Raw genomic sequence first — 26,839 nt, forward strand, 5'->3', positions numbered from 1 at the left:
TTCTGAAAAGGGAATGCATGCTGTATGGTATGGGCTTATGACCAGAACACAGCATTGGGGAAGAGGAGTTCTGTTCCACTCTTCTGTAAACTGTGTGTGCGGCTGTGGTAAGCTACTTCTCCTCTGCCCCAGTCTCTCCAGTTTCCTCAGCTGGAAAAGGGAGGTGATCATTTTTTGTAAATCACTTGAGATCTCTGGATAGAAGGTGCTGTATATGTACTGTTTAGTCATGGTGATGGTCTCTTCTGAGGTTGGTTCTTCAACTTTTGTTTAATTTAGATCAAAGAACTCTTTCAAGTGAAGTTAGTAAATGGATGTTGAGACAATGTTCTATGAATGCCACGTTGCAACAGGAAACTAAACAAGTCACTGAACAATTTTTCACAGGCCTCATAGGTAGCAGGGGGAGAGCAGTACTGGGTTTACAATGGTTCTGGTGGTGCCAGGTCCACACTTGGAAAGAGCCCACAAAGGGTTGCCACAGCCCAGCAATGTGAAGAGACAGCACCTTCCCAGCACCAGTTGAAACGCTCAGCATCCTGGGGAGCGCAGTGCGCATGTGCAAAAGGGACTGGGTGTTGCAGGGTGTGCTGGGGGTTGTAGTTTGCACACCACTGTGTTCCGCTGGGGCCCTGGGACCTGCGCTGCCAGCTGCACTACTAGTCCCAGAATGCCCCGTACCATGCTACCAGCCACCCCAGCTGAAGTGGTTCGAGCGGACCTAAAAGAAACCCCAAGCAAGGAAATGGTCTGGTGCAGGGACTGGGTTCCTGGGGCTAATCCTGCTGCATTCCCCTCCCTCTTGGAGCTCCTGGCTCCCCCCATCCCTGAATCTCACTCTCCTGGGGCAGTGGGGAGCTGGGGGCAGCCCCCCAGTGAACATGATGCCCAGGGGCTCCTGGGCACTGTCTCGACCCTGCACTTCAGGGTGGGGAGTGGTTGTCTGTGGTGCCTGGGAGCAGGGGGCGCAGTGACAGTGGGGCTTGTCAGTGCTGGCTGCCGTGTCCCCTGCCAGTGGGAATGCCCAGAAACTGCCCCCCTGCACTCCAGGGAGGGGGCGCAGCCCGGTTTTGGGGAGGCGGGGCAAGTTGGGGTGCGATGGGGGAGCTGCCGGTGACTCCGTGTGGGGGCTGTAGGAGAAGCAGGGTGTTAAGGTGGGGTTGGTGTGATGGTGAGAGGGAGGGAGGGGAGAGGCTGGGTGAAGGTGGGGGTTGGCTCAGTGTGTGTGGGGGTAGTAGAAGAGGGAAGTGACAGCCCTGGGGTGAAAGTGTGTGTGGGGGTGGGCAGTAGCAGGGAGATTGAGGAGAGCCTTTGTTAGAAGGTTAGTTGTGTGGGATGAGGACAATAAGAGGGACGGGGGGAAGAGCCCAGGTGTGAAGATTGGGGTAAGAGCTGGAGGCTGGATTGTGGTAGCCCAGGGGTCGGCAACCTTTCAGAAGTGGTGTGCCAAGTCTTCATTTATTCACTGTAATTTAAGGTTTCGTGTGCCAGTAATACATTTTAACATTTTTAGAAGATCTCTTTCTATAAGTCTATAATATATAACTAAACTATTGTTGGATGTAAAGTAAATAAGGTTTTTAAAATGTTTAAGAAGCTTCATTTAAAATTAAACTAAAATGCAGAGTCCCCCGGACCAGTGGCCAGAACCCGGGCAGTGTGAGTGCCACTGAAAATCAGCTCGCATGCCATAGGTTGCCTACCCCTGTGGTAGCCTTTGTGGTAAAGTATGTGTTTTCTCTCAGTGGCCCTTTCTCCCTGCAAAAGATGGGCACCAGCAATTTTCCTCCCCACACTCCGCCCCAAAGATTTGTAAACATTATTGTACCAAAGTAGAAAATGCAGCTTTCAAAAAATGTATTTACAAAACACAACTTTGGGGTGCAGGAGGTGGTGGTGTGGAGATGCAAGTGCGACACCACTGACTGTTACATTCAGGCTTAATATGTCTCATACGTGTGCTAATTAAGGACTTGTGTTCAGGGCCCCAAACAGGCCCTGAGTGTTTTAAAGAAAAAAGACAAAACTAACAAACAACCTTCTCCCACACAAACCAAATTCAATGGTATTCTGGGTACATTGATGTTAGCCCAGTTTGCTCTCTATGGGCTGAGTGGAGGTCTCAGTGTGGCTTCAAATATCTTATTTTGTTTTTGAATAAATGTTTTCATCCCCATCCCGGCAATACTACATTTACTATGGTATCAATGGTGGTGTCACACCAGGCCCACACTTGGAAGGGGCCCATCACAATCACATGGGGGCCCACAAATATGTTTGGTGCAGGGCCCACAAAAAGTTAATCCGGTCCTGGGGGAGTGTCTCAGTTGTCTTCCTCCCTGTAATGCTTCAGTCTCCAAGAAAGAGGCTGGATAATCTAACCGATCTTTACCATCTGTACTTTCCAATTCTATGACTTCTGCACTGTACTGAGAATAAAGTTTACCATGGGCTACTACTAAAGGAGATGAGTCCTTATAACACATTACTCTGCTGAAAGACAACTTCTCTTGCTTTTTTGAGGATGAAGGGCCAGATCCACAAAGGAACTTAATGTCTAACTTTTAGGCACCTAGAAAATCACTGGAACAACATTGGGATCCACAAAGCCAGAGTTAGGTGTCTAGGCAATGAATGGGGAGAGATGGATTTCTGCAAATATCATGCTGGCTTTTGTGGATTCTAGGTGGGGAGCTACCTAAACTGGTCAATAGGGGATGTTGAGGAGAGGGGTGTGTCCTAAGGCCTGCCCCACTCCTCTCATGGAGTTAGTTATCCATCTCTGCTTGTGATCTATAGCTGGAACCCCTTCTCCTGGTGTCAGGTGGACTAGGCACCTAAGCTGTTTCTTGCAGGTGGTGGTGATATATCCCTGTAGGGTATGAAATTAAAGAATTAAGGTTAGCTTAAGTTTGATTAAGGAGGGGTATATGTATAGCTATATATGTAGATAGGCCTGACTACCAAGTAGAAGGAAAGGCCTTGAAAATAATGAGTTACGGTCAGAAGGAATAAAGTAGGGAGGAAGTCTGGTTCAAAGAATGAGATAATGGGAAGTTTCTAAAAAGAAGACCTATGATTGATAAGAGTGATTGCAGATGGTTTTAAATAAGACAAAAAGAATGTTTTAAAATGAGCCAACATGGCCCATCCCAACCCACCTACCAGTGTTAAAGCCTATATGAACCCAGGTGCAAAGGGAAAAACTGTTGGTCAGCAAAAAGGAGGGGAGGAATGAGGGAGGAAAGGCCTTAGAAAGAAAGGAGGTTGTAAATCTTATCTGAATTAAGACTAGAAGTTGGTCTGAAATTGGTTTTAACTGAAGTCAGTAATTGGTAATGACAGCACTTGTTTGTTAACGGGTATAAAAAGTAATAGTTAAAGAGTGCTTTGCTAATACCTGCCTGACCATGTTGAAACTACCCAATATGGGTCTAGGTTTGGTGTGTTTGTAAGTATCTTGATCAAATGCTTATAAATGTTTTGTTAGTGTTTGGATGTATTAAATTGCTATTATTTAGGCTTTTTAAGCATGTTCAGAGCAATTGTATAAAATACCATTAGGCCTTTGGACTTAAAAGCCTTTATGGTTTTATTAGTGTCTTCGTTGTACCCTGCATAATCATTCCAACACTCCCTTAACTTTTTGCCTAGTGGTTAATGCACTCATCTGGGAGACCCAGGTTCACTTCCCCCATCTGCCTGATGGGGGAAAAAGGTGGAAGACCCCTGTTCAAATCCTCTCTGGGGGGTGCTATGGGATAACTACAGGCCTATGGGATATTCTGTTGTGGGTCTCCCTTAGTCTCTCCCCTTGAAACTGTTCTACTGTAGAACATCAGGCCAGAAGAGAGTGAGAATGACTCTACAGCAGTGCTCCTCAAACTTTTTCAATTGTGCTCCCCCTTACCCAGTTGCATGCCCCTGGGAGCCAAGGTGAGGGGTGAGTGGGGCACGATGGGAGAGAGGGAGCTGCACTCTGGGGTTTGGGAGGATGAATGGGGCAGACAGGGGAGGGGCAATTGCACTGGGGGCAGGAGGGGGGAGCTGCAGCTACCTCCTTTGCTGGAGCCATTCCTGAGTGCTCCTGCAACAGCAGCAGCAGCTGCTGCTCTTCCCACCTGGCAGAGGCCAGTTAGTGCAGATAACTGGACTTTTAGTGTCTGGGTGGCTGGGACTGGGGGTAGAGTGGGGCTGGGAGGTGCTCCCTCCCTGCCCTCTGGGGGGTAGGCCTAGGCCTGCTGTGTCCCATTCCCCCCTGATGGGACATGCCCCACAATTTGGGGACCACTGCTCTACAGCTTGCTGGTTAGGGCACCCCTCCCCCTGCTCTAATGACTATTTAAAGGTCTGTCATTCTTTATAAGTTTCTCTTTCAGTAGCTATTGGTACAAGGCTGTCAAATATAAATTGCCATCTTTCAATATCTACCATCACCCACAGTTCAATGGGAGGGAGCCCATATCTGCCCTCACTTTTAAGATTGTCTCAAAATGGCCAAAGGTTGCCCTTAGCAGAGGGCCTCTGCCTGTATTGTAAGTGATGCCAAGCTGCCCTTTGAGAAGATGGCCCCTGTGGGGAGAGGAACAAGTGGATGGTGGTAGGACCATCTTTGTGAAGGGTAGCTAGTGACCTCACTCTCTTGCAGAATTGTAAGCTCTTGGAGACAGCACTGAGCACAACAAAGTCCTGGTCTTAGGTCCTGCATGAATACCAATAAAAGGTGGCTGCCATTTTTGAAAGAACAGTTTTTTAGGGGATGTCATTTCAGTGTCTGAAGTAAAAATAATCCCATTTTTCAAAAATTATTCATTGCTCCAGATCTACAAGATTCATCTACCCATTTGTAGGAATGCCTGAGCTGAGCGATGAGGGATAAGTCAAATAATTTCTTAAAGGATCCATTATAAACTAATTTTTACTCCCATACTAGCTAATGGCTTTACATGTAAATTTTCAAACGGTTCATTTATAGGTAGGGTATTCTTCAGCCATGCTGAATCTCCCTGCTTTAAGTGCAAAGCTTAGTAATATAGAGCCCCAACAACTGCTTCCATAGTATGAGGGTTGGGAAAGGTGATGTGATGGGCTGCCAAGCTCCTGTTGCAGAAGTAGAGCCCAGTTTGTTATGCATGGACCCAGCACGTTTCCCTGTTTAAGAAGGGATCAATTGTCCAAATAAGCCAGGGGCCTCCTGATCAACCTGCATGGCTTATATTAAGGCAAGTATCACTATGCCCATTTCATAGCTATAGAAACAAAGGCAGAAAGGTACATGATGTGACTAATAGGACAGGGTACACAGTCTCTTAACCTGGGAGTGTGGTTTTCTGATGCTAAAAGGCCAAGCTGGTGGCTGTAAAGGTCACTAGTTACATCTTGTCTTTAGGAAAATACAGAGACAACCTTTCACCTGTAGCCATTGGATTTGCACTGATTCGCTTTTCGAAGGGAAAGGGCTAGATGCTTGGGAAGAAGTTAAACTAGGTCTGCCAAGGCAGTTTTAGGAGGGAGGTCCTCCTCATCCCTTCCTGGGGGAGCTGGATGGAGCAGAAGTAAGTAGCCATTTGCACAATAGACAGTCTTGAGATTGTGCATTGAAGAAAAGCAAGACTTGACAGTTGGGTTCTTTTGTGTTAGTTGAAACTTGAAATTTCAAGCATTGATCTGCTAGGGCAAGCCTAAAACTGAATTCCTGAATAAGCTTTTCATTTCCTGGGTTTAAATGTTAAAAAATCCATTATTTAAATTTATAACTATCAAATGCCTTTAATCGCTTAAGATTCAAAGTGTTTCTAGACCCCTAGCTTTTTCTTGCTCTTACAACAATAGGTAATACTAGATTAGAATTGTCTAGTCCTCTTTTACATTCGTTTTCTTGCGACAGGATGCTTTTCCTTTCTGAGAGACAGCTTTAAAACCTAATGTGATTCTGAAAGCAGTAGTGAAAGGGGGTAGTAGTTTACAGTTTGCTCAGACTTTATTGGTAGTATGCTCTCTCTCTAACTTCCTAGAAGTAGTTTTGATTTTACAGGGAGGCTATATAGACCATGAATAGGAAGAGCCCACAAATACTTTAAATACACTTTATTCTCATTGACTTGAACAGTTTTGCACAACTTTCAGCAACATCCATTATGAAATACAAGGAAGAGCAGGTCTTGGTTTGTTTTTTTTACCCATTCTTTCATTCCTTCCACATGTGTGGAGGAAAAATTTGTAGCAACACAGTGAAACATCAGAATTTCAACACTGAAAACAGAGACAAGACAAAAATATATATGTATGCAACTTTGAACTGATCACACTTTAGGGCTAGGAACTGCACAATAAATATTACAGCTGCATTATTTTAAACAAGTTGTAAAGTTTATAACATCCTCTCTTAATTTAGAGAAATAGAACATCTGTCCTCTAGCATGGAATGCTACAAACACAGTACACTTGTGATAGGTATGAACTGAGGATTTTTGTATAGCGACTACTCATTTATACATGACCATGCTTAATAGGCAGCATACACAGAAATTAAATGAACTGTAAACTGTCAGCCATTCACCACCAGAGCACTAGGTTGAATATCTTTAATTTGTTTACTTTGAGAGATCAAAGAGGTTAATATTTGAAGAGCCTTTTAAAGTTTCAGCTGGGCTCCGTGCCAGACAGTGAGTTGGCATAACACAGGAAGCAGCAGAAGTTGGTCCATTGCCATTCAAAGCTAAATGATAGCTGGAATAAGTCTGGGATTAATGTTGTGTGGCCCCCCACCCCCAAAAAAGTGTTTAATTCCTCCTGAAATAAACGTTCAAAAAGGTTGCCAACTCCCTTATTAATTTCTCCCCTTGTGAAGCAATATGGTAAGTTCTGGCTCTAGCAGGTTAATGACAAAAGGCTGCTCTGTATTTAGTCCTCATCACATATTGGCTCTGCCATTATTAAACAAGTCCAAGAAGCAGTAGCTCTGACGGCTTTGAAGACACCAAACACCTCCAGAGTGCAGTGCAAGAAAGAGTCACCAGCTCCTCGGGATCACAATGAACCTTCCAACAAGAAAGATTAGCATTGAACATCCCCTCTAAAGAGGCTCTTGCATACCACAATTGGACAAACAAATTAAATCAAATTCAGGTATCTGAAGGGAAAGTTTTGGAAGCATGTGGTGACCTCAACATTGTACTAGAAGGCAAATGTTATGGCATGCAGCGTGCCACTGAGGCAGGCTGGATTCCTGCTCCGTACAAATGGGATCACCACATCTTGTCTGGTCCTGTAGTACAAAGTAGCTACACTGAAGCAGGCGAGTGTCATGCCATTTTCTGTTGGGAGTGGGAAGCAAGAGGATAAAATTCTTGCTGCCGATAGTTGAGCAGCTATGGCTTTGATTTTTTAATTAAAGTGTAGTCCAACAGTCTTATTTAAATATTAGGTAGGAAAATAAATGCTATTTCTCAAATGCAGACTGACACGTGGCTGCTTTCACATGTTTGTTTTGGTTAACACCTTGCAGAGTTCCACAACTACTGTGTTGTAATACACTTGCTTTAATACAGGCTCAATTGGAGGTTTAAAAGGGAAACTGTACCAAAGAATATGCTATATATTGGTAGTAGCAGCTCATTGGAAAAATTGAATAAATCCTATTTCAAAGCAGGGGAAATGCCCATTCTTTGCCTGATAGTCACTGGCTAAAACTAGGCCTGTATGCCTTTACCACCACCTCAGAATGTACCATATCACTGCACTAAGAGTCTCACCTCCTCTGCTACAACAACTTACTTGGTTTACTTTCTCCCAGAAGCAAAAGCCTGTCTGTTAAGAGAGCACATCTATTTGGGAGTGGAAAGGGAGGGAAGAATCCCCCACCCTACAAGTTTACAATTGCAGTTCCTCACTTTCTCTCAGGCCCATTCACACTAACTCCACCCACCATTTCAGACACATAGTGAGGCCAAACAAACTAAGAGGAATGTTTTACAAAGACTTACTGAGTATGAACTAGGACATGTAGGACTGTTATAAACTCAGGCCTTGGCTACACTGGGGCTGTACAGTGCTGCAACTTGCTGCGCTCGGGGGTGTGAAAACGCCTCCCTGAGCACAGCGCTGCAAGCTACTCCCCTCGGAGAGAGCTCTCTCAGCGCTGGCGGCGCGACTACACTCGTGCTTCACAGCGCTGCCACAGCAGCGCTGTGAATTGCCAAGCATAGCCAAGGCCTCAGGTTCTCTCATTTCAGTCTTGCACAGTAGGGAAGCAGAGGGGCTGAGATGAGAAATTTAAACTGAAGGGGATCATTGGAATGGGGGCAAAGCCTAGTCTTCCAGACTACGGAATGCATTCTGCATGTCCTCAAAGAGCTGAGCATAGTCTGCCTTGATATTCGCCTCGCCGTCTTTCACTGGGTCCTGAAAACACATCAAGTGAAAAAGTTAGTCTTGAAAAACATTTGCTCCCTCATACAGTCTGACAATCCTTTACCACTGGCTTAACTCCTTACTGACCTCTGGGTTTATATCTGCTCACTACACTCTGGAGAAAGCAGATGTTTATAGCCTCTTTAAATGACAGCTGGGTTAATGTCTCTCCCACATACCACACAATTAATAGGATAATGGAGAGTTTTCTTAGCCATTATCTAGGAAATTGGACCTATGGTTTGTAGAAACTTCTCAGATGAAAACTAAGTTTAAAAGGATTGAGGTAATGCTCATACTGGCAGTGATGCTATGTGATACAAGTGTTACAATGATTAAATACCATCTCCCCTCTAGCTAGAGCCAAATGGCATATGGAACTGTGGCATGAAAAATCAAGCACACTAAGATTTATCTTCCTCACTGCGCAGAGGCCAAATTCCAAACAAAATCCTTTCCACTGAAATTGAGCTAGTACAAGTCTGCAAGAACATGTCATGACACCTTCACTTTATACCAGAGAACTCTAATGCCCCAGCCACCCTCCATTTGTAGTGAGAAACTGAACTTGCAGCTACTCTCCTACTGAACACAGGCTATAAGGCCTCTACTTCAGAGAAGCCATTTAATGGACAGGATCGGACAATGGTATTATTGTGAGGGAGGCCACAGATGTGTCTAGACAGATGGATCATACTTTTCAATCTATTCCCTCAACATCTCTTTAAAGCTCATGTCAAACTGTGGGATGTGGGCCATGTAAATGCTAATAAAACAGTTTGTGCCTCTCTTGAACCAGATTCCTTTTCATAATGTACTTTTATTTTCATGGGTGCTGCTTTTCCATTCCCGATTAGATGTGTGTTGTATGGACAATGCCCATCATTTATTGAATGTTTACTTGAAAAATGTGTTTTTAATGAGTCTGTTTTTAATGTTTTTAAACACATTTCTTGTCAGAGACTTAAAATACAATACTATCTAATTTTGGACCTAAGACACCTAGCAGTGCCCAAGGCCATTTGGTTAGGTGTGACCCCATTAACATAGCTGCTTTCTCTGTGCTCATCCACTAAGGCAGTTCTCAGCTGAAAGAACCAGGGCCATGTATTTGATTACAGCTTAGGTTTAGAGTCATAAACAGAGAGGCATTTTACATCAACCAAAAAAAGTAGAGCAAGTGTCTCAGTTTCTGGAACCATTTCTCCTCATATAAGAAAAATGTTTACAGGTAACCCAGGATAACGGCTTTGTAGATGCACTGAAGGCTTCCATAGGACTTTTTGTCTCCTTAGCAAAGCAGTGTCAATATCCCTATTCCAATGCAGCAGGTGGCCGTACAGAGAAGCCAGGGAGCCATTGCCCTGCTGCCCACAGACATACCTTGAATTTCATGGAAACGAGTCTCTGAAGGATTTCAGACATATTTTCTCGGATGATGGACCATGTGATCTTATTGTCACTCTGGGCTGTGGTCTCTACAGCTCGGCGCGCCATGTCGTAGAATGCAATCATGTTGGAAAGCATCCCCACTGTCTTATAAAAAGGGCAGAACCTGATGGAAACAAGACAGAACCTAGTATGAACAACTAATGACTTTCCCAGGCTGTAGAGCAGTTGAGAATATCTTTAATGAAGTGAGAGCTCTGGTGTCTTCATGACGAACATAACCCTCTCATGGAGGCTGGATTCTCTTGGTGGATGGAAATAAGAGTGCTGGCCTATTTCATCCCATAAAGCTACAACACAAAGCCCTGGATACACTCACTGCCAAATGGCATAAACTGCCTATTGCAGGCCGAATTTTTTTTCAAAAGTATGACCCAGTGGCAACGGATCTTCAACTTCAGCCACGAGCAGAGTTGAAATCTTAAAATAGTGGCTTAGCATGATGGTGTGATCCTTGCATTACAATTCCAAGCTGTAGTGACACATTGTCACCACAGCAGCAAGTCACATCATCTCCATTATTGTGGCTGACTCCATTTGGATACAGTGCATTTCTGAGTGTTTCCCTTCCCACCTCCCATCTGTTTGGAGGAATGATGGCAGCTCCAGTGTGTTTCCTAGCATGGCTTGGCGGCACAGGGAGTGCTCCTATGGCACCAGCACTCCACTCAAAACAGAGACCGGCAAAGCAAGTGGTGGTCTTGACAGATACCACAGAAATGCCATGTTATTTATGCAGTGCATTGTTGTACTATACGACAGGTGAACGTAGCAAACATAATCCCTTCCCAAAACTTGGTCTAAAGGCACAAGCAGCTACAACAGAGCACCACAAGCAAGTTGCCATTGGAGGGGGAATGCTTCACAGCACAGGTAGGTCTGGAGTTTGGGGAGGGGAGGGAAGGCTGAAGAACTCCATGGAAGGCTATTCCAGACACAAGAGATAGCATGGAAACAGGGTACAAAGTAGATAAGAGGAGCCATTGAGAGGGAAGATTGAGTGGAGCACCAGGCTGAGTAAGGGCTGTAAGAGGAAGTTAAGAGTTGTAGATGGGCTAGAGTTGTGCAGTGATAGTGGAGAATAAGTAGCTTGAACCAGATTCTTGAGACACTCCTGAGTATCACTGGGGCCTATTGGAACAAAGAAAGATTCTGATTGGGGGGGGGGGGGGGGGGAGAGAAGGGGAAGGGCAGGGGGAGAGAGAAATATCAGTTCAGACTAAATGATCCTCTTCTCCCTCTCCAGAGGGAGTTAGTTTATTCAGGCAAGGGGCTCGTTCGTAGCACTGGTTTATTAGCAGTGCTCATTTCAATGGACAGACTGCTGGGGAAACTGTATCAATATAGCCAAGACCCTACCAAGGGGCCAGAAGGGGTCTGCATACTGTGCCTCTCTGACAACATGGAGCCAATGGCCCGATGGACCACCACAGGCTGCATTTTCCTATGAGCAGGCTCTCAGATCACCTTGAAAACAGGTCCTGGTTGCCACAAACTGGATCCTATTCCCAAATAGGATTTCCATCTGAACATAATACACGGAAGAATGAACGGGGAGCACACAGCTCTTGGCCCTCACCTGTCATAAGGGCTGTAGCCATTCTGCTGCAGGAAGTCATCTTTGATCAGTTTGGCAACCTCCAGGGTAATTTTATCTGTTTCTGCCAAGGAAGCCTAGAAGGCAAAGTCCAAATTTAGTTTGGTGCCAAGTTCTGTGTATGGGAGCGCTGGGTGTTGGCTCCCTAACTCTGCTAAGGCCCATAATGCCAGTTACTTGTTTACACCATCACCTTCATCTACAGGCATGTGGCTTGCCTCCCGCTCTTTTCAGATCACTATAAATACAAAATTATTTTTTTGCGTATTTCCCATTCACTGATACAAAGCCAATTATTCAATCAGCCACCAGTAGTTTACAAGCAGCATTAAACACAACTATTAAGTTTCCAACCTAGGTTGGGATTCCTGCAGCTGCTAAGTAATGAGTTAAGTGAGAGATTCCTTCAAGATGTTAATTGCTTGCCTGCAGAGCAGCACGCACTAGACAATGCTTGCTAAGAGGCAGCTGTAGCTGTGATGTCAGCTTGCAGCTGATCAGGGAGCCAGCACTTCTGCTTTCCCTTCCCGGCTCTAGCATGTCCACACAAGGAAAACCAGACTCCAACAATGCATCTGAGGGTATTTCAGATAAACGATGCTATTTCAGACCAGACCATCAAAAATAAAGAAGTCTGCTGCTAAGAGGCTGCAGCTAATCCCTGAAGCCAGTAGTTGCTTTCCCCCAGTGTGCCAAATGAAGTCAGTGATAAGAAAATTCTTAATAGCATGCTGTGCAGAGCCATCTATCCCCCTCCTCCTGAGCGATTATCTTGCACTGTTGGTCACTTCATCTTTGCCTCAATTTTATCCTCTCAAAGGGGGGTGACTGAGGCTTGAATGTTTGGGAAGTGCTTTCAGAGAGCCATGTGAGAGGCACCACAGAAAGTTACAATATAAAAGATAATTAAAATAGTGCCCAAGTAGCATGTTTAAGCACTCAAAGAAAAGAGAAATGCCAAAGCTGAAGACAAACATATGACCTAAATTACCCCTTGTGCAGGTGCACTATAGCATCTTATTCCATGATCATGGGCTATTTTCACAGGACCTCAGCCTTATTCAATATGCAGGTTGAATGGTGCTTAGTGAATGAAGCAGGGGTATGATACTTCTTTCCAAAATAACCTGTTATAACCACAGCAAAGAGCAAGGCTGCACCCATAACATGTTAAACTGCTTCCATTTTAACAAAAAAATAATTTTATTCTTATCTGGTTGTGAGTGCTGACTTGCCTCACCCACCAAGCACAACCTGAACTGTGATCTTGTAACTGAAGACTACATACATCATAAAAAGGCAACCCCCCCCCCCTTACACGCACACTTTCCTCTTTTCCAGGACACACAGAAGCAGAGCTTAGAGCTCTGGTGGACAGGCACCTTCTGGTGCAAGTGGCCCCTTCTGTAGCTGCTGGAGCCCTTCTTCCTGTCCATTGCTTTCCTCCCCCAATTTCTTCCAATGAAAGTTAATACATGTAGGCTGGCTTGGCTCATGTGTACTATGCACATGTGAGCTACAGTTTTTATAGCATCTATATCAGTTGAAACAAAGTCAGTTTTCACTGGGACCCTGATGACACCTTTCCTCAAGAGCAGTTTCTCTGGCTAGGTTTAGCTTTCTACCCCGAAATGCTGAGGTGCACTGAGAAACTGAAAGAAGCCTGTAGAATGGGAGGTCACTGCACACACCAGCTAATAGGTCTCCAACACTAGGCATGATGACTACACAGCCACTTTGTAGAGAATAGACAACACTCATCTAATTCTTTGTATCGTCGTGCCACTGTTGTGTGTTAAACTCTAACGGGACAAAATTTAAATGCAACCCACTCTTCAGGCCTATACTTTGAGCACAGATTTTGGCGTGTCAGTACAGTGCTTTGAAAATAGCCTTGTCAGGGTGCTGCAGGAGAAGGGGCCTCAGGATACTGTACTGCTGCATGGCTGTGAACTGGCATGTCACCAGAGGACAGGGGCACTGAAAGAAGTGACCGTGAAACTTTCCAACATGTTTATTAAATTAGAGACTCAGCCTGCAGGTCTAGTTCAAAGATAGGGGAAACAAATATCAGGTAAGGATCACTGCATCCAGAGCATTTTCCTTAAGAAGTGCACTGCAGTTGGCTGCAGAGTTGTTTTGCAAGTGTACTCACGGGCTGCTGGCGTGGGGATTTCTCCTATTTCTAGACTATTCCGAGGGCTGCTTTTTGGTTCCAGTGCCAGAGCAGTAGAAAAGACTGAATTAAGTACAGCTAGTGGCAGACAAATCTACTGTTTTTCAGAAACACTTCTGTCTGAAGCATCTGGCAACAGCCACTGTCAGAAGACAGGATACTGGGCTAGACGGACCATTGGTCTGACCCAGTATAGCCATTCTTATGTTCTTAAGCTCTTATTACCTTCCCTCCAACTCTCAGTGCCTGCACACATACTCTGGCTAACAGTAGCCCCATCTCCCCATGGATAGTGTCTACAGTCTATGCCAGGAGCAGTGAAGTGGAGGCAGACCAGTTCTTTGGAAAGCCTCGCTAAGACACCATACTCCTCCCCACTCAGAGTGATCATTACTCACCTTCCCCACAAGCTGCACAATCTCCGCCAGGTCCTCCTCTTCCTGCAGGATCTCCTTGGCCTTTGTCCTCAGAGGGACAAACTCTGTGAAGTGCTTGTCATAATACTCATCCAGGGCCCGTGTGTACTTGCTGTAGCTGATCAGCCAGTTGACAGACGGGAAGTGCTTGCGCTGAGCCAGCTTCTTATCCAAGCCCCAAAACACCTGCCAAATCCAAACAGATTCATAAGTTTCCTTCCCAGCAGAAGCCAAGTTATTAACTGAAGATGGTCAATCTCCCACACATTTCTGTATAATGAATACAGCAAAGACCATCCAGATCCTCCAGACAGGCTTGAAAGAGAATCTTTCCTCCCCACACTAACTGGAGGCCCTTAGATACTAAGATCCTCCCCCACTAGAATGTCTAGCATGCATTGAGTTGATCATTTCATGATGGTGGATCCCAGCTCCAAACAGATGGTCTTGAATACTTACCCTAATGTCAGGCTGGAGGGATGGTCTTGCACAGGACAGATTCCAGCCCTGTTGCCTGCAGAATTAAGTGGGGCCCTACTAACTGCCAATACTTAAAATCAACCTCTCTTCCCAAAACACAGCTGTGCTGTAGGTTCACCCCTCTAGAAAACAGTCCAAGTCTCTATGCTCCTTCATTTAGGGATGCAGCCTCCTCTCTCTCCATCTTAGTCCAAGGCTGCCATCCTTGCATTTGCCCTCTGTTTGAGGGATATGAATACTCCTGGGGAATCAGCCAATAGTGTGTGTTGGAGGACACGACACGGGGATGGGGTGGCTGCCCTTCCTCCCCACTTCCTGATGAATCCTGGCTGCATCAGGTCTGAGAGAACATCTTACACAGAGGCAGGCCTTGATACTGCCAGAACATTTCAAAACACCCTTAAAAACCCCCCTTTCTGCAAACCATTCACACCATGGCCATTAGGGCACAATGGCTGTCACTGTACATGCAAGCACTTCTGATGCAGTGCATTCATTTCAAACCCTAGTGGAGTAACTAGGAGAATACAGCTTCAACACAGACTGCAGTAAGGTGGCACGTACCTGAACAATGCCCAGAGTGGCAGATGTGACAGGATCTGAGAAGTCACCACCAGGGGGAGATACACTGAGCAGGAAGAGACAAAGGAAAGCAGTGATCAGCAGCACTGGTGCAGGGCTAAGCTGAAGCTCCAAACCCAGCACCACAACTCAATACCAGTAGCAGCCAGATTTGCCAGCCTCCACGTCTTCCTTTCAACAAAATGCCACACTCATTTGAAACCAAAGTCAGAGGATGCAGAAAGAGGAAGGATCCTGACTGGTTTTACTCTTGGTGAACAGTCACATTTTCCTGATCCAGCATTAGCAGCATCAGGCCTTCCCAATTCTTGGTACAAAATAGTATTAATCAATCAAGAGTCAAGGTTTCAAAGCAGACAGCAGGACATCAGGATTCTGAACTCTGATCCCAACAGCGTGTTTAGAATTCAAAAACTAAATCTGAGGAGAAACAACACCTTTCCTGAGCACAAAGTTCACATTTGGGACCAATTATAACTTTCCACTGCAGGTAACATTGCCCTGCCACGTATCGATATCCATCCATCCATTTCCAAACCCTAGGCCATACAATATAGTTACAGGATCTAGTTATTTGTCAAGATGATCCAATTGACATCTGACCCCAGCCTCATGACTCAAGGCTATGACCCAGGGCTCATTGCTGAGGATAAGGTGTTGGAGGGGAAGAGAGAGGATTCTCTCAAGACAGCCTGGGGTCCAGAAATTTAAAGTGTTTGGGGGGAGGCAGTTTGACACAGAATAAGAGGTCTATTCTTGTAGTGGTCAATATCACTTCTATAAATTGTAGCACCAAGTCATTACACAGATGGATGATTAAGGCTGAGAGTTTGTCATAGAGGTCACGGATTCCATGACTTTCCGTGACTTCTGCAGTGGCTGGTGCTCCTGGCTCAGGGAAAGTTCCTGTGCCAGTTGCACCGGCCGCTGCTGGGGCAGTCTCGGGCCACCGTGTCCCCTGTACTTCCAGCAGCAGAGTTTGGGTGTGGGAGGGGGCAAGGGGTTGGGGCATGGGATGGGGAGAGGTGGGCTCTGGGTAGTGCTTACCTGGGGGGGTTCCCCCACAAGCAGCAACATCCCCCTTGCTCAGCTGCTAGGCGGAGGCGTGGCCATTGGCCAGGAACCACGGCCAATGGGAGCTGTGGGGGCGGTGCCTGCAGGTGGAGGCAGTGCTCAGAGCTGTCTGGCCACACCTCTGCCTAGCAGTTGAGCGAGAGGGATGTCGCCACTTCTGGGGAGCCCCCCAGGTAGGGTGACCAGACGTCCCGATTTTATCGGGACTGTCCCGATATTTGCTGATTTGTCCCGCGTCCCGACCTACCTTCAGTCGGGACGTCCGGCACAGGCGGAGCCCGGAGGGGGCTCATGCCCCCCCCCCCGCACAGACTCCGCGGAAGAGACAGAGCAGAGGCAAGCTTGCCACTCGGCTGCAGGCAGCGCTGGGGTCAGGCAGGCTGAGCGGCGGCCCAATCCGCAGGGCAGCGTGAGCCAGCTACTCTGTCTCGCAGGGCTCAGCTGCCGCTGCGGGAGGTGCTGCAAGGCGCAGAGGTGTTAAACTCCCCGCCCTCTGGTTACCTGGTGGGCTGGGGACACCGTGCTCTGCTCTCCAGCCAGGTAACAGCTGTTCTCACAGCCTCTGCCTCTTCCCCCTTCTGTGTGTGGGGTCAGCGAGAGAGACACGAAGTGAAGATCTGTGTCCGTCAGCGGACGAGAGCGGTTATGTGGGAGAGGGTTTGTCCCATTCGCAGTGTGGACCCAGCTGCTGCAGGGCTCTCCAAGTCACCCGCTTATTGCTGGCACCTTGAAAGACTCAAGTTGGCAACATGATAAGCTGGTGCGGGGGGGGCCCACCCCGCTCCTGCGGGGACTGACCGTTGTGGAGATGAGCCTCCCCCTCAGACAAGCAGTGCGCTCCCTTTAAGAGGCCCGCTTGGCTTCGCAGCGTCCCCTCCCCTTCCTGGAACGCCTGTGAGTGCGGTTCGGATGCAGAGTCGCCGCCAGAGCCTGGGCTGGCCTGGCACGATGGGCAGCTGGGGACTAGGCTGCGGCGCCGGGAGGCTACTCGCCGGGACTCCAGGCTCGCCAGGATAGCGAGTGCGACGGAGCTGGCCAGGGACAAGCTGCAGCCCTACTGCCCGCGCCCAGCGGGGCCTGGGAGGAGAGAACGAGGGGAGTGGAGCTCCAGCAGCCTTTTTTTGGCTCCCTCCCCCCCCCCCCGCATCCTGACATTTCCCCTGTGTGATCTGGTCACCCTACCCCCAGGTAAGTGCTGCACAGAGCCCGCCTTACCCCGTCCCAAGCCCGTCCCACACCCAAACTCTGCTGCTGCTGCTTGGGGCGGGGGGGGGGGAGGGAAGAGGGAGGGAGAGGCTAGGTACCGAGCCTGCTGGCCCCGCCAAACCCTCCCTCCCCCAGCAACAGCGGAGGTCCCAGGCCGCACGCCATCACCCACCCCCAAGCATCTGGGCCGCCCCCCAAGTTTTATTCACGGGTATTTTTAGTTACAAAGTCATGGACAGGTCACGGACCATGAATTTTTGTTTACTGCCTGGGACCTGTCCATAACTTTTACTAAAAATACCTGACTAAAACGTAGCCTTATGGAGGACTAATGAAAATTTTAATTTCTGTAAGACCTCCCAGAGATTGGACACTAGAAACCAGTAGAACCATCTACCACTTTCAGATAAGCAAGTGAAGTTGCTTTTAAATTTAAAGGTTTCCAGCTCCTCAGACAGGTATACAGATGTCTAAGTTATTAGGACATTGAGCACAGAAGAAAATCAGAGACATTCCTGCAAGTCTAGGGCAAGTTACCTTCCTAATGCCACATTGAAACAGCTGTCAGCCCATCTCCCTCCTCCCTTTCACCAGCGAACTGGCTACAACTGTTGCCTCACTCTACAGAAACTGCTCTCAAAGGTCTCCAGCATCTCTTCCTGTCCAAGTCTCAAGAGCCTATACTTTCATCCTGCTCAACCTCTCTGCTGCAGAGAGCATCAGAATGACAGGCAGGGAAGCTGATCAGGTCACTCCCCTCCCTCAGCTTGATGCCATAGTGGTAGAGAGTCTGTGGAGGGATTTTCAAGCAGTGTGTCACCACTATCAGAGCTCTCCATAACTCTGCCCCTCCCTACTTATGCAATCGTCTCTCACATCACAATGAGTTCCTGTCCAACCCACACTGGCTTCTCTGCTCTGCCTGTGTTCCCACTCTCAATCACTCATGTGCCAGCTTCTCACATAATCATCTACATACCATCTTCCATCCGTGCTGCCCCTTGAGCATGGTACAGTCTCCTTGAGCTCACCCACAGGCCTCTTATCCTCTCCACATTTCAATCCCTCTTGAATATTGTTGACAGGCATGTTATTCCCTCCCTGCCCAAACTCTGCTTCCTGTCACTCTGTCCTTAAACTGGGAGTTCCTCAGGGCAGGGGCCATTTCTGCTTGCCTGTCTGGGAAGCACCAAGCCACTGCTCCCATCACCCACCCCCGAGAAGAGCTGCAATCCAGGGAATGCTGAAAGGTTCAGTACTTACGCCCCGACGATGCTGACACTCCCTTCTCGCTCGGGGTTCCCCAGACACTTCACTCTGCCAGCTCGCTCATAGAACGAGGCCAGACGGGCACCGAGGTAGGCTGGATAGCCACTGTCTGCAAGCATCACAGAGAAACTACATCATGCGAAGGCTCAGCATCTACAGGAAGGCTTCCTGTGGCTGAACACCAAGAACAAAGTCTACTCACCAGCTGGCATTTCAGCTAAACGCCCTGAAATTTCCCTAAGGGCCTCAGCCCATCGGGAAGTGGAGTCAGCCATCATACTGACATTGTAGCCCATGTCCCGGAAATACTCAGACAGGGTGATTCCTAGAACAAAGAGAAGAGCACACTGCAGGTTACAGTTCAGACAAGTACTCTGGCTCATACACCTTTCCTAGAAGGGCAAGAAGCCTTTTCAGGTGACACTGAAATACTCATTTAGATTTTGATGACAAGGGAGGCTGAAAGTTATTCCTTTTGGATTCCCAAGAGTTTCCTCACTGCTTTGGTACCTTCTCCCTCTCTGCTCCTATTCTCGGAACACCGATTTGCTCCCCCTTGGTGAGCCACGTGGACTGTGCCCCCATTTTTGTTCTTCTGGTCCATGAGATTCAAGAGCTATGCCATTAGTTAACTTGTGCTTCTTTTGAAAGGTTGCCTCCGAGGCGGTGTAACAGACAGGGAGGCTATTCCCAAAGTGTGGCTTTAAAACAGTCCTTTACAGCAGAGAAGGGGATTTAAAGCTAATAGGATGCATCCTTTGGTTTCCAAACTGGCAGACTACAATAACTTTAAGGGAGGTCAGGTTTTGTCTCAATTATTTGTTAGCATTCAGTAAACAGCTTGTATTTTAAGATGAAGGGCATAACCCTCATCCCACCAATTTATGGAGGAATGTAAAGAGATAAAAAGGTGCATAGCTGTATTCTCCACAGTCAAGAAACCATACTCTCTCCAGAATGAGCTAAGCTTTACAGAGTTGATACCAAACAACTACAGGATCAGAGCTGACAAAAAATCCACACTAGTAGCAAGGATTAAAATGGCAAATGCAATTCCTTGGCAGCCTATGTCTAAGAGAAGATCAAACTACTACACAAAACCTATTGGGTAAGTAAGGTTTAGAAAGATCAGTTTCTGAAACTAAGCAAAGTTAGTGAGCAGAGAATACATTGGAATCTGGATATACCAGAGGGCAAGATGACACCTATCCCGGGTAGCTTTTACTTCTCTTGTAACTCTTACCGGTATAAATAGAGGCTTCTCTGGCAGCGACGGGCATGTTGGAGGTATTTGCTACTAAAGCTGTTCTCTTCATAATACTTTCTACCTTGCCATCAACTTCCATCGTGAGCTAAAAAGGCAAAAAAGCAGCACATGAATCTGTATAACCCTACAGTGATTATCCCCCCCACTCCTGTGCCAGAAAAAGACCCAGTACAAGAGTATTTGCCCTCACAAGTGGTCTAACAATGAGAGCAGGGGATTGGACTTTGGGCTCGTGAGTTCTATATGCTGTTCTGTTACCGAAACCCCAAGTGACTTTGGGTAAATTCCTTAATTTACACGCCTCGGTTTGCCCACCGGTGAAAGGGTGAGGACAGATTTACTAGAGGTAAAGCTTGTTCAGATAATTGGATCAATACCACTTAGAACAGATATAAATGCTTTCACCTTCAAAATGGTGTATAAACAATTGTACTTTGGAACCTTTGTGGACAATATGTAGATAGGGAAACGGAGGCAGAAAAGGTAAATGACTTTCTAGAGCAGGAGGTGGGATTAGAACTCACAGCCGCACTCCTGTGCTCAGACCATGTCCGGTAAATATGCTAGATGAGCAGTATTGCTATATTAATGCTCTCTGGTTCTTATGTTTGCCATTTTGTTGGCTTATTTTAGTATTAGCAGTGTTACTGTTCAGTAAACTTGTGAGGGAAATGCGGAGCATATCGTCTTTGTGAATTTAATTACAGTCTTCCTCAGCCTCCCCGTGAGGTCAGAAAATAATCTATTTACGTGTTTGTGCACTGTGCTCTGTAAATTTCTAAAAGAAGCTAGCTCTCCCAGGAGACACATCTGTCCCCCCTACTATTGCATCCCCGTAAAGGGACGACTCAACTCTCCCAACGACAACTAAGGTGGATTTTTTTGGGGGGTGGAGAGGGAAGAACAGGGAACTGCACAGATATTGCTTTGAAAACATAGGGCTATAGGAAGGAACCACAGTAGTCAAGTTAATAAATTGATGTGCAAAACAGTCAGTCAGTGCTACATTAGGGTTTCGATTTAAAAATAAATCACACATGAGTTTTCAATTCCATAAATTACACCCCAGGCAATGAGACCCACCATTAGGCAACTGCAGTCAGAGACAGGGATTCCCTTTCCCCTTATAAAGAAGCACTGAAGAGCACATTGTCACATTGTCTGTATTATCTCGCAATAACACCCCTAGGATCTGATTTGCAGAGGTGCTGAGCACCTACATTCTCAGTTACTTCAACACTAGTGTATACATACAAAGGGGCAGAACTCAAACAGCTTTTGAAAAGATTTTCTTCATGGGTGCAACTAAAACCTCAACATTTATGTAATGTTGCCTATTTTTATTTATTTATTTTTTTTAAACTAATGTTTATCCCAATGTTAGTTCAAATGTTGTGTTGAAAGCTCCCAAAACTGACATCCTTCCCTGCATGGGACAATGACAGCTCTTACTATAGCACAACAGATTGCCACGCCACATGGTGTCTGGAGGGACATGAAATGAGGCCCGCAACAGCTGAGGGTCTGACAGTATCCAGTGGTTCAAAGCCACCATATCAACAAGACACATGCAACACCTCTGTTCCCAGGAACATTTGGAAAGAATCCTTGCATCCCATACTGACCTCTGGGAAATCTCTGAGTACTTCAGACATCTCATTTCCTCGTTCTCCACAGCCTACATAGATGATAACATCACTGTTGGAGTACTTGGAGAGAGACTGCGAGATCACAGTCTTTCCACAGCCAAAGGCCCCGGGGATAGCAGTAGTACCCCCTTGTACACACCTGAGGAAAGAAGAGCCAGACTGGTTTATACTGAACTCAGACAAAGACAAGCAATGTCCTGTTTGCATATTGGAGTAAGTTTTCTTCTCAGCCCTCTGAGGCTCTCTCACTTCACTTGCCTAAGACGGCAAAGATGGCACATGGAATCAGGTTTACCCCATGTCATGAGTACATGCGATATTTCAACAAGCCAGAACAAAGGGAACAGGCTGTCCCTCCCCTACACCAACAGCACCTACCACTGTTCCCAGAGTAACTAGCTAGTGCTGGGACAACAGCTGGAACAGGTTCAGTACAAAAATATGTTTCACTAATGGAGATGTCTGAGGAATGAGCAGGCTGAACATCCAACTTAGAAGCATCACTGAGAGAAGAAGTGACATGAGACATTAGGCCAATGTTGTCAAGCATAGATGCCTAAAGTTAGGCACTTAAATCCATATGCAGGCATCTAAATAAGTGGTATATTTTCACAGGTGCCAAGCCTCTGAAGTCACTGGGAGTTGCAGGTGCCTAACTTTAGGCCTCCAATTTGGAAAATGTAGGCCCTTGTACAAGCTGCTTTCTCAGTGATAAGATAAGTGATAACTCTGACTATATCTGGAGACTCCCTAGTTATAGCATTTACTAGGCCTGTTTTATTATGACGACATTTTCCTCCTCCTTTTGGTGCACAGGGAAATTTTGTTTTTGCCAGGGATTCCTCTGAAGTACTTGCATCACCATTTTTGGGATGTTGCTCTGGGGCATAGGAGATTTATATACATTTTCTACTCCGCTTAAAGGAATTCTTGTTCAAAGATCAGAACGAAGCCCCACGGAACCCCAGGTGGTACTTACGGAAAGAGGGCATCAAGGACCCGTTGGCCAGTTAGCAATGGATGGTTGGCTGGTAATTTTTCAGTGACGGGACGGATTTGACGTACAGGCCAGACCTGTACCATAGTGAACTTCTCCTTCACACCTTCAAATTCCAGCTCCAAGACAACATCCTACCAGAAGGCAGCAGACACCCGGAGTAAGCAGACAGCTAGATGCTGGGGGAATGTGCAAGTTCTCATTCTCACAAGTCTATACAGAATCCCACCAGCAATGCACACCATTAATGACTAGTTATTCTTTAGAGCCATAGGCCTTCCAGTCACCCCAGTTACTACCCCAGCCTGCGGGAAGCCCACTTGGGGAATTCTGCGCCACTGCGCATGCACAGAATTTATGTCCCCCGCAGATTTCTTTGTTTCCCAGCAGAAAAATGACTTTCTGATGGGGAAACAAAGGGGAGCCACAAGAGCCATGTGACCCTCCCCAGCAGTATGTTTTGGGTTCCCAGGGCAGCCAGCAGAGAAGTAAATCACTGTGGGGCAGGGGGTGGGACAGGGGTGGCCCCTACCCTGCGCCGGGCTCAGCTGCCAATCCCAGCTGGCAGGACAGGACTTCCTCTTCCCCTGCATGGCATCCAGGGCCATGTCATACCAACCTCCAGATTTCTCCCCTAGCTGTAGGAAGCTCTGCAAATTCCCCTCACCCCATGCTTCCTGCACCCATTGCTCCTCGGCTGCAGGGGGAGGGATCACCGTACAGGGAGCTGCTCCTCCATCTGCCCAACCCCCATGCATCCAGACCCCCTCACACCCAGACCCTCCCACCAAGCCTCAGCCCCCCCCTGCACCCAGAACCCCCTCCAGCCCCACTCCCCCTGCACCACCCCAATGAGTAACCCACACACGGATCCCTACCCCACTGAGCTCTAACCAGCTGCACCTGGATCCCCACCCCACTGAGCCCCACTCCCCCAGCATCCGAATCCCCCTGCCAAGCTCTATCCCCCCCCCCCCCCCCCGCGCCTGCTGAGTCCCAATCACCTTTACCTGGACCCACCGTCAGAGTCCCGTTACACCCAGAACCACCCCCCCCCCCCCCAACAAGCCCACATGCATCAAGATCCCCCCTGCACCCAGATCCCCCACTGAGCCACCCAGATTGCCCCACACAGAACCCTCTCCATCCACACCTGGACCCCCCCCACACTAAGCCCCTCCACACTTGGATCCTGCCTTGCTGAGCCTGCCTGCCCACACCTGGTGCACCTGGCATAGAGGGGCAGGGCACTGGGGTCTTTCTGGGGCTGCCCCAGTCCTTGCACTGTGTCAGAGTTGGGTGCAGCCTCACCGCTGAGCCTGTGTCTGGGGAAGGTGGTGGTGGTGGGGGGGGGGCGGCACAGTGATCTCATCTATGCAGCCAGTGGCCTGTGCTCCCCAATGCCATGCTGGGGCTTCCACATTTATTTGACAAATAAAATTTGCAGAATTTTAAAATATTGTGCACAGAATTTTTTTTTTTTTGGCACAGAATGCCAAAGGAGTAGGAAATCAAGTGTAAGCATAAAGCCTCAGCTTCAAATAATCGTGACGCACAGTAGCTAATGAAAATGCCATTGTTGATTCTGCATGTACTTGGGACACTGCAGGACCACCCACAGTGGAGTGGCAAACATGGTGTATTTAAATGGCATCCACTCCCACACATAAGCAAGGCTGAGTTTTCACCATACGGAGCAGCTTGATTTCACAAGGTATTAGGGTGATCACTGTTGGCAAGTTGGCAGCAGGTGACCTGCATCTCCAAAACCCAGCTGCAAGAGTGTGGAAAGCACTAGCCAACACCATCTGGAAAACTTACTGATGTGTCGTAGTTCCCTGGTGGAGCAATATATGTTACCGTCCCCCTGTTCCGTGGGGGCAACATGATTTTGTGTTTGATAAGGGAGTTTTCATTCACCAGTCCATAAATATCTCCCCCAGTGATGTGACTGCCAACCTAGGATCAGGAGAAGAAAGTATTCCTTTAGTCATACAAATGAAAGCTTCAGGTTTAGAGAGAGAAGCACAAGGCTTTATAAAACAGTCCTTAAATCTAGCACCCTGACTGTCTTCTATGCAAGGCACTGTAACAGCCCAATAGCCTGTTTGCATCTTTTACTAGCACTGTGACAGCCCTGCTAGAAATGTGCTATCAGCCTATACAAGAACTGCAACCATTATATGCAATGAGGCTTGCAAGGCTCAGACAGCTGTGTGATTACGGACGAGTAGTGGAGATTCCCTGGCCTCCTTTCTACCCATCAGCCAGACTAACTTGTTGAGTACAGCAAAGATGGAATGCGCCAAAATAACTTGGCCAGAGGTATACCACCCTCTCCCAGAAAACGGATGTGTTAGAGAGCTATAGCTATCCTATTTGCTATGCCCAGCGTGTTCCCATTAATTATCTTTATTGTACTGTAGAGACATCCAGTTTAATAGGTACCACTGTATTTACCAACTGTGCCACCTAGCATCACATTAGTGGTACAGGCATTCACTGCCTGCTCTTTCATAGCCACTTTGCCTTAATCCACCAGTATGCCCACCCTCAAGCTGACTGGACTTCTGTTTCACAGACACCATGCATCTGAAAATGTGACTCACAATTCATCATTCTGCACATTCTTCCCCCACACTGCAATGTGCCTGGGAGATTTTTGGCAGCTTTGTCATAGCCTACCCGCAGGTTTTTGGAAGGTGAAAAGTCCCATTTGAGGTCTTTGCTCAGAGCTGACACGTTGACACCTCTGGGGATGTAGATACTTTGGGTCTGAGTGCTGATGTCTGTCAGAGGCCTCTGGATACCATCAAAAATGGCCCCCATAATGCCAGGGCCAAGTTCCACTGAGAGGGGTTTGCCAGTACGGAGTACAGGATCTCCTACAGAGACACCAGCTAAAGAGGTCGGTTCAGGAAAAGCTCATCCACGCATTTACCAAAAGACATTTTATCTCACCAATTCAACTGCTCAGATTGTGCAATGCAATGTATCGCAAAGGAGATAAGCATTCAGCCTCTATTCTCATACCTCAGGCTGGAATAATTAAGATTGATGTTTTCACTCTCCAGAGAGGAGACACTAAATATTTTCCCTTATGATCACTAGTCCTGAGCCACAAAATGGAAAAGTTTACTGGAAACCCACAACCATATTTAGAGATCCAAAGAGGACAGATAAAAGCTAGCTCATCTCTAAAGAGCCTCATGTGACTTACGCCTCCTGCGGAGGGTAAGAGAATGAGTCACAGGTGACAGTTGCCATTTAATGTGCTATAGGAAGGTGCTCACATACCCTGGTGATGAGGGCTATATAAGGGCTCTTCCCATGTGAAATTAACCCGTGGAGTCAGTAGGCAAGAAGTCTATTCTCCATTTAAGCCCTCAAAATAGAACTTCAGCGAGACTTCATGACCCACATAATACTTTTGCACAGAGATGGAGATGATGTAGCCAACTCCAAGTTTAATGGCTCCCTCCCTGATGTTCTCCCTCCTTCAACATCATTATCTATTAGCAAAACTGGATGGTACATTTTTGTAGCAAGCAAGTTTGGATCAACAGTATGGATTTCCCAAGGATACATGTGCTTATGTTTAGCAGAGAAATCAATCCACCCAAAGGATGAATCCTTCCCAATTTTAAAGCTGTATTAGGATATTTTAATAGTACACACTTTTTGAAACCCAAGCAAAAACCACCACCAAAAACTGAATTTGCTTGGTAGCTCTGGTGTTTGTCGTTTGTATTTGCCAATGAACAAATACAGTCCAGTTACCAAGTTCAAGTGTAACTGAAGTTAGACATTAAATCAGGATTGAGGTTTAAGGAGATGTGAGAATGATGGAAATTTCCTTCAATATCCTCAAAAAACCTTATTGGGCTTGTACATAACCTCTCTAGCGGGGGGATGTGATGTGATGTGTGGGAGTTCAAAGGACTATACTGAGAAAGGCAGGAATGAACGTGGGACCCCAAGTAGGTTTCCGGGGAAATATCTACAGAGAGGTTTATGCAAATTCCCCACCTCCAGTCATGCCAAATCCCAGCCTTTTGACAGTACATCTGAGGAGAGGATGACATTCTGCTGATTACCTGTTCCGGGAGTTGGTGATCAAAGGCCTGAGCTATAAAAGAAACAGACTGATCTGTCCAGTCTGCGTTCTGGTTCTGTCTGAGACAGTTACAAACTTGTAATGATGGGGAAAGTCCAGTTGTGGGTTTTGAAAGACGGACTCCTACTAAAGCCCGAGGCTGGAGTTG

The 26,839-nt window shown here is 46.9% G+C and overlaps 1 protein-coding gene across 3 annotated transcripts in view; it reads right to left on the reverse strand.

Moving 5' to 3' along the window:
- Window positions 1-6,072: 6,072 nt before the first annotated feature.
- ATP6V1A (ATPase H+ transporting V1 subunit A) overlaps window positions 6,073-26,839 on the reverse strand; it is a 39,845-nt gene continuing 19,078 nt past the window's right edge. For 2 of the 3 annotated variants that reach the window (XM_005292722.5, XM_005292723.5), the window contains exons 4-15: window positions 25,260-25,474; window positions 24,396-24,533; window positions 22,557-22,708; window positions 21,554-21,716; window positions 19,905-20,013; window positions 18,864-18,986; window positions 18,656-18,770; window positions 15,095-15,158; window positions 14,033-14,236; window positions 11,441-11,535; window positions 9,796-9,967; window positions 6,073-8,403 (exon numbers count right to left, since the gene is read on the reverse strand). In XM_005292722.5, the coding sequence (XP_005292779.1) occupies window positions 8,311-8,403; window positions 9,796-9,967; window positions 11,441-11,535; window positions 14,033-14,236; window positions 15,095-15,158; window positions 18,656-18,770; window positions 18,864-18,986; window positions 19,905-20,013; window positions 21,554-21,716; window positions 22,557-22,708; window positions 24,396-24,533; window positions 25,260-25,474 (1,643 nt within the window). In that variant the 3' untranslated portion in view covers window positions 6,073-8,310. The remainder of the gene's footprint in view (window positions 8,404-9,795; window positions 9,968-11,440; window positions 11,536-14,032; window positions 14,237-15,094; window positions 15,159-18,655; window positions 18,771-18,863; window positions 18,987-19,904; window positions 20,014-21,553; window positions 21,717-22,556; window positions 22,709-24,395; window positions 24,534-25,259; window positions 25,475-26,839) is intronic. The other variant, XM_042852200.2, reaches the window with a different exon arrangement.

This window comes from Chrysemys picta, chromosome 1, assembly GCF_011386835.1.
Source record: "Chrysemys picta bellii isolate R12L10 chromosome 1, ASM1138683v2, whole genome shotgun sequence".
Lineage (NCBI taxonomy): Eukaryota > Metazoa > Chordata > Testudines > Emydidae > Chrysemys > Chrysemys picta.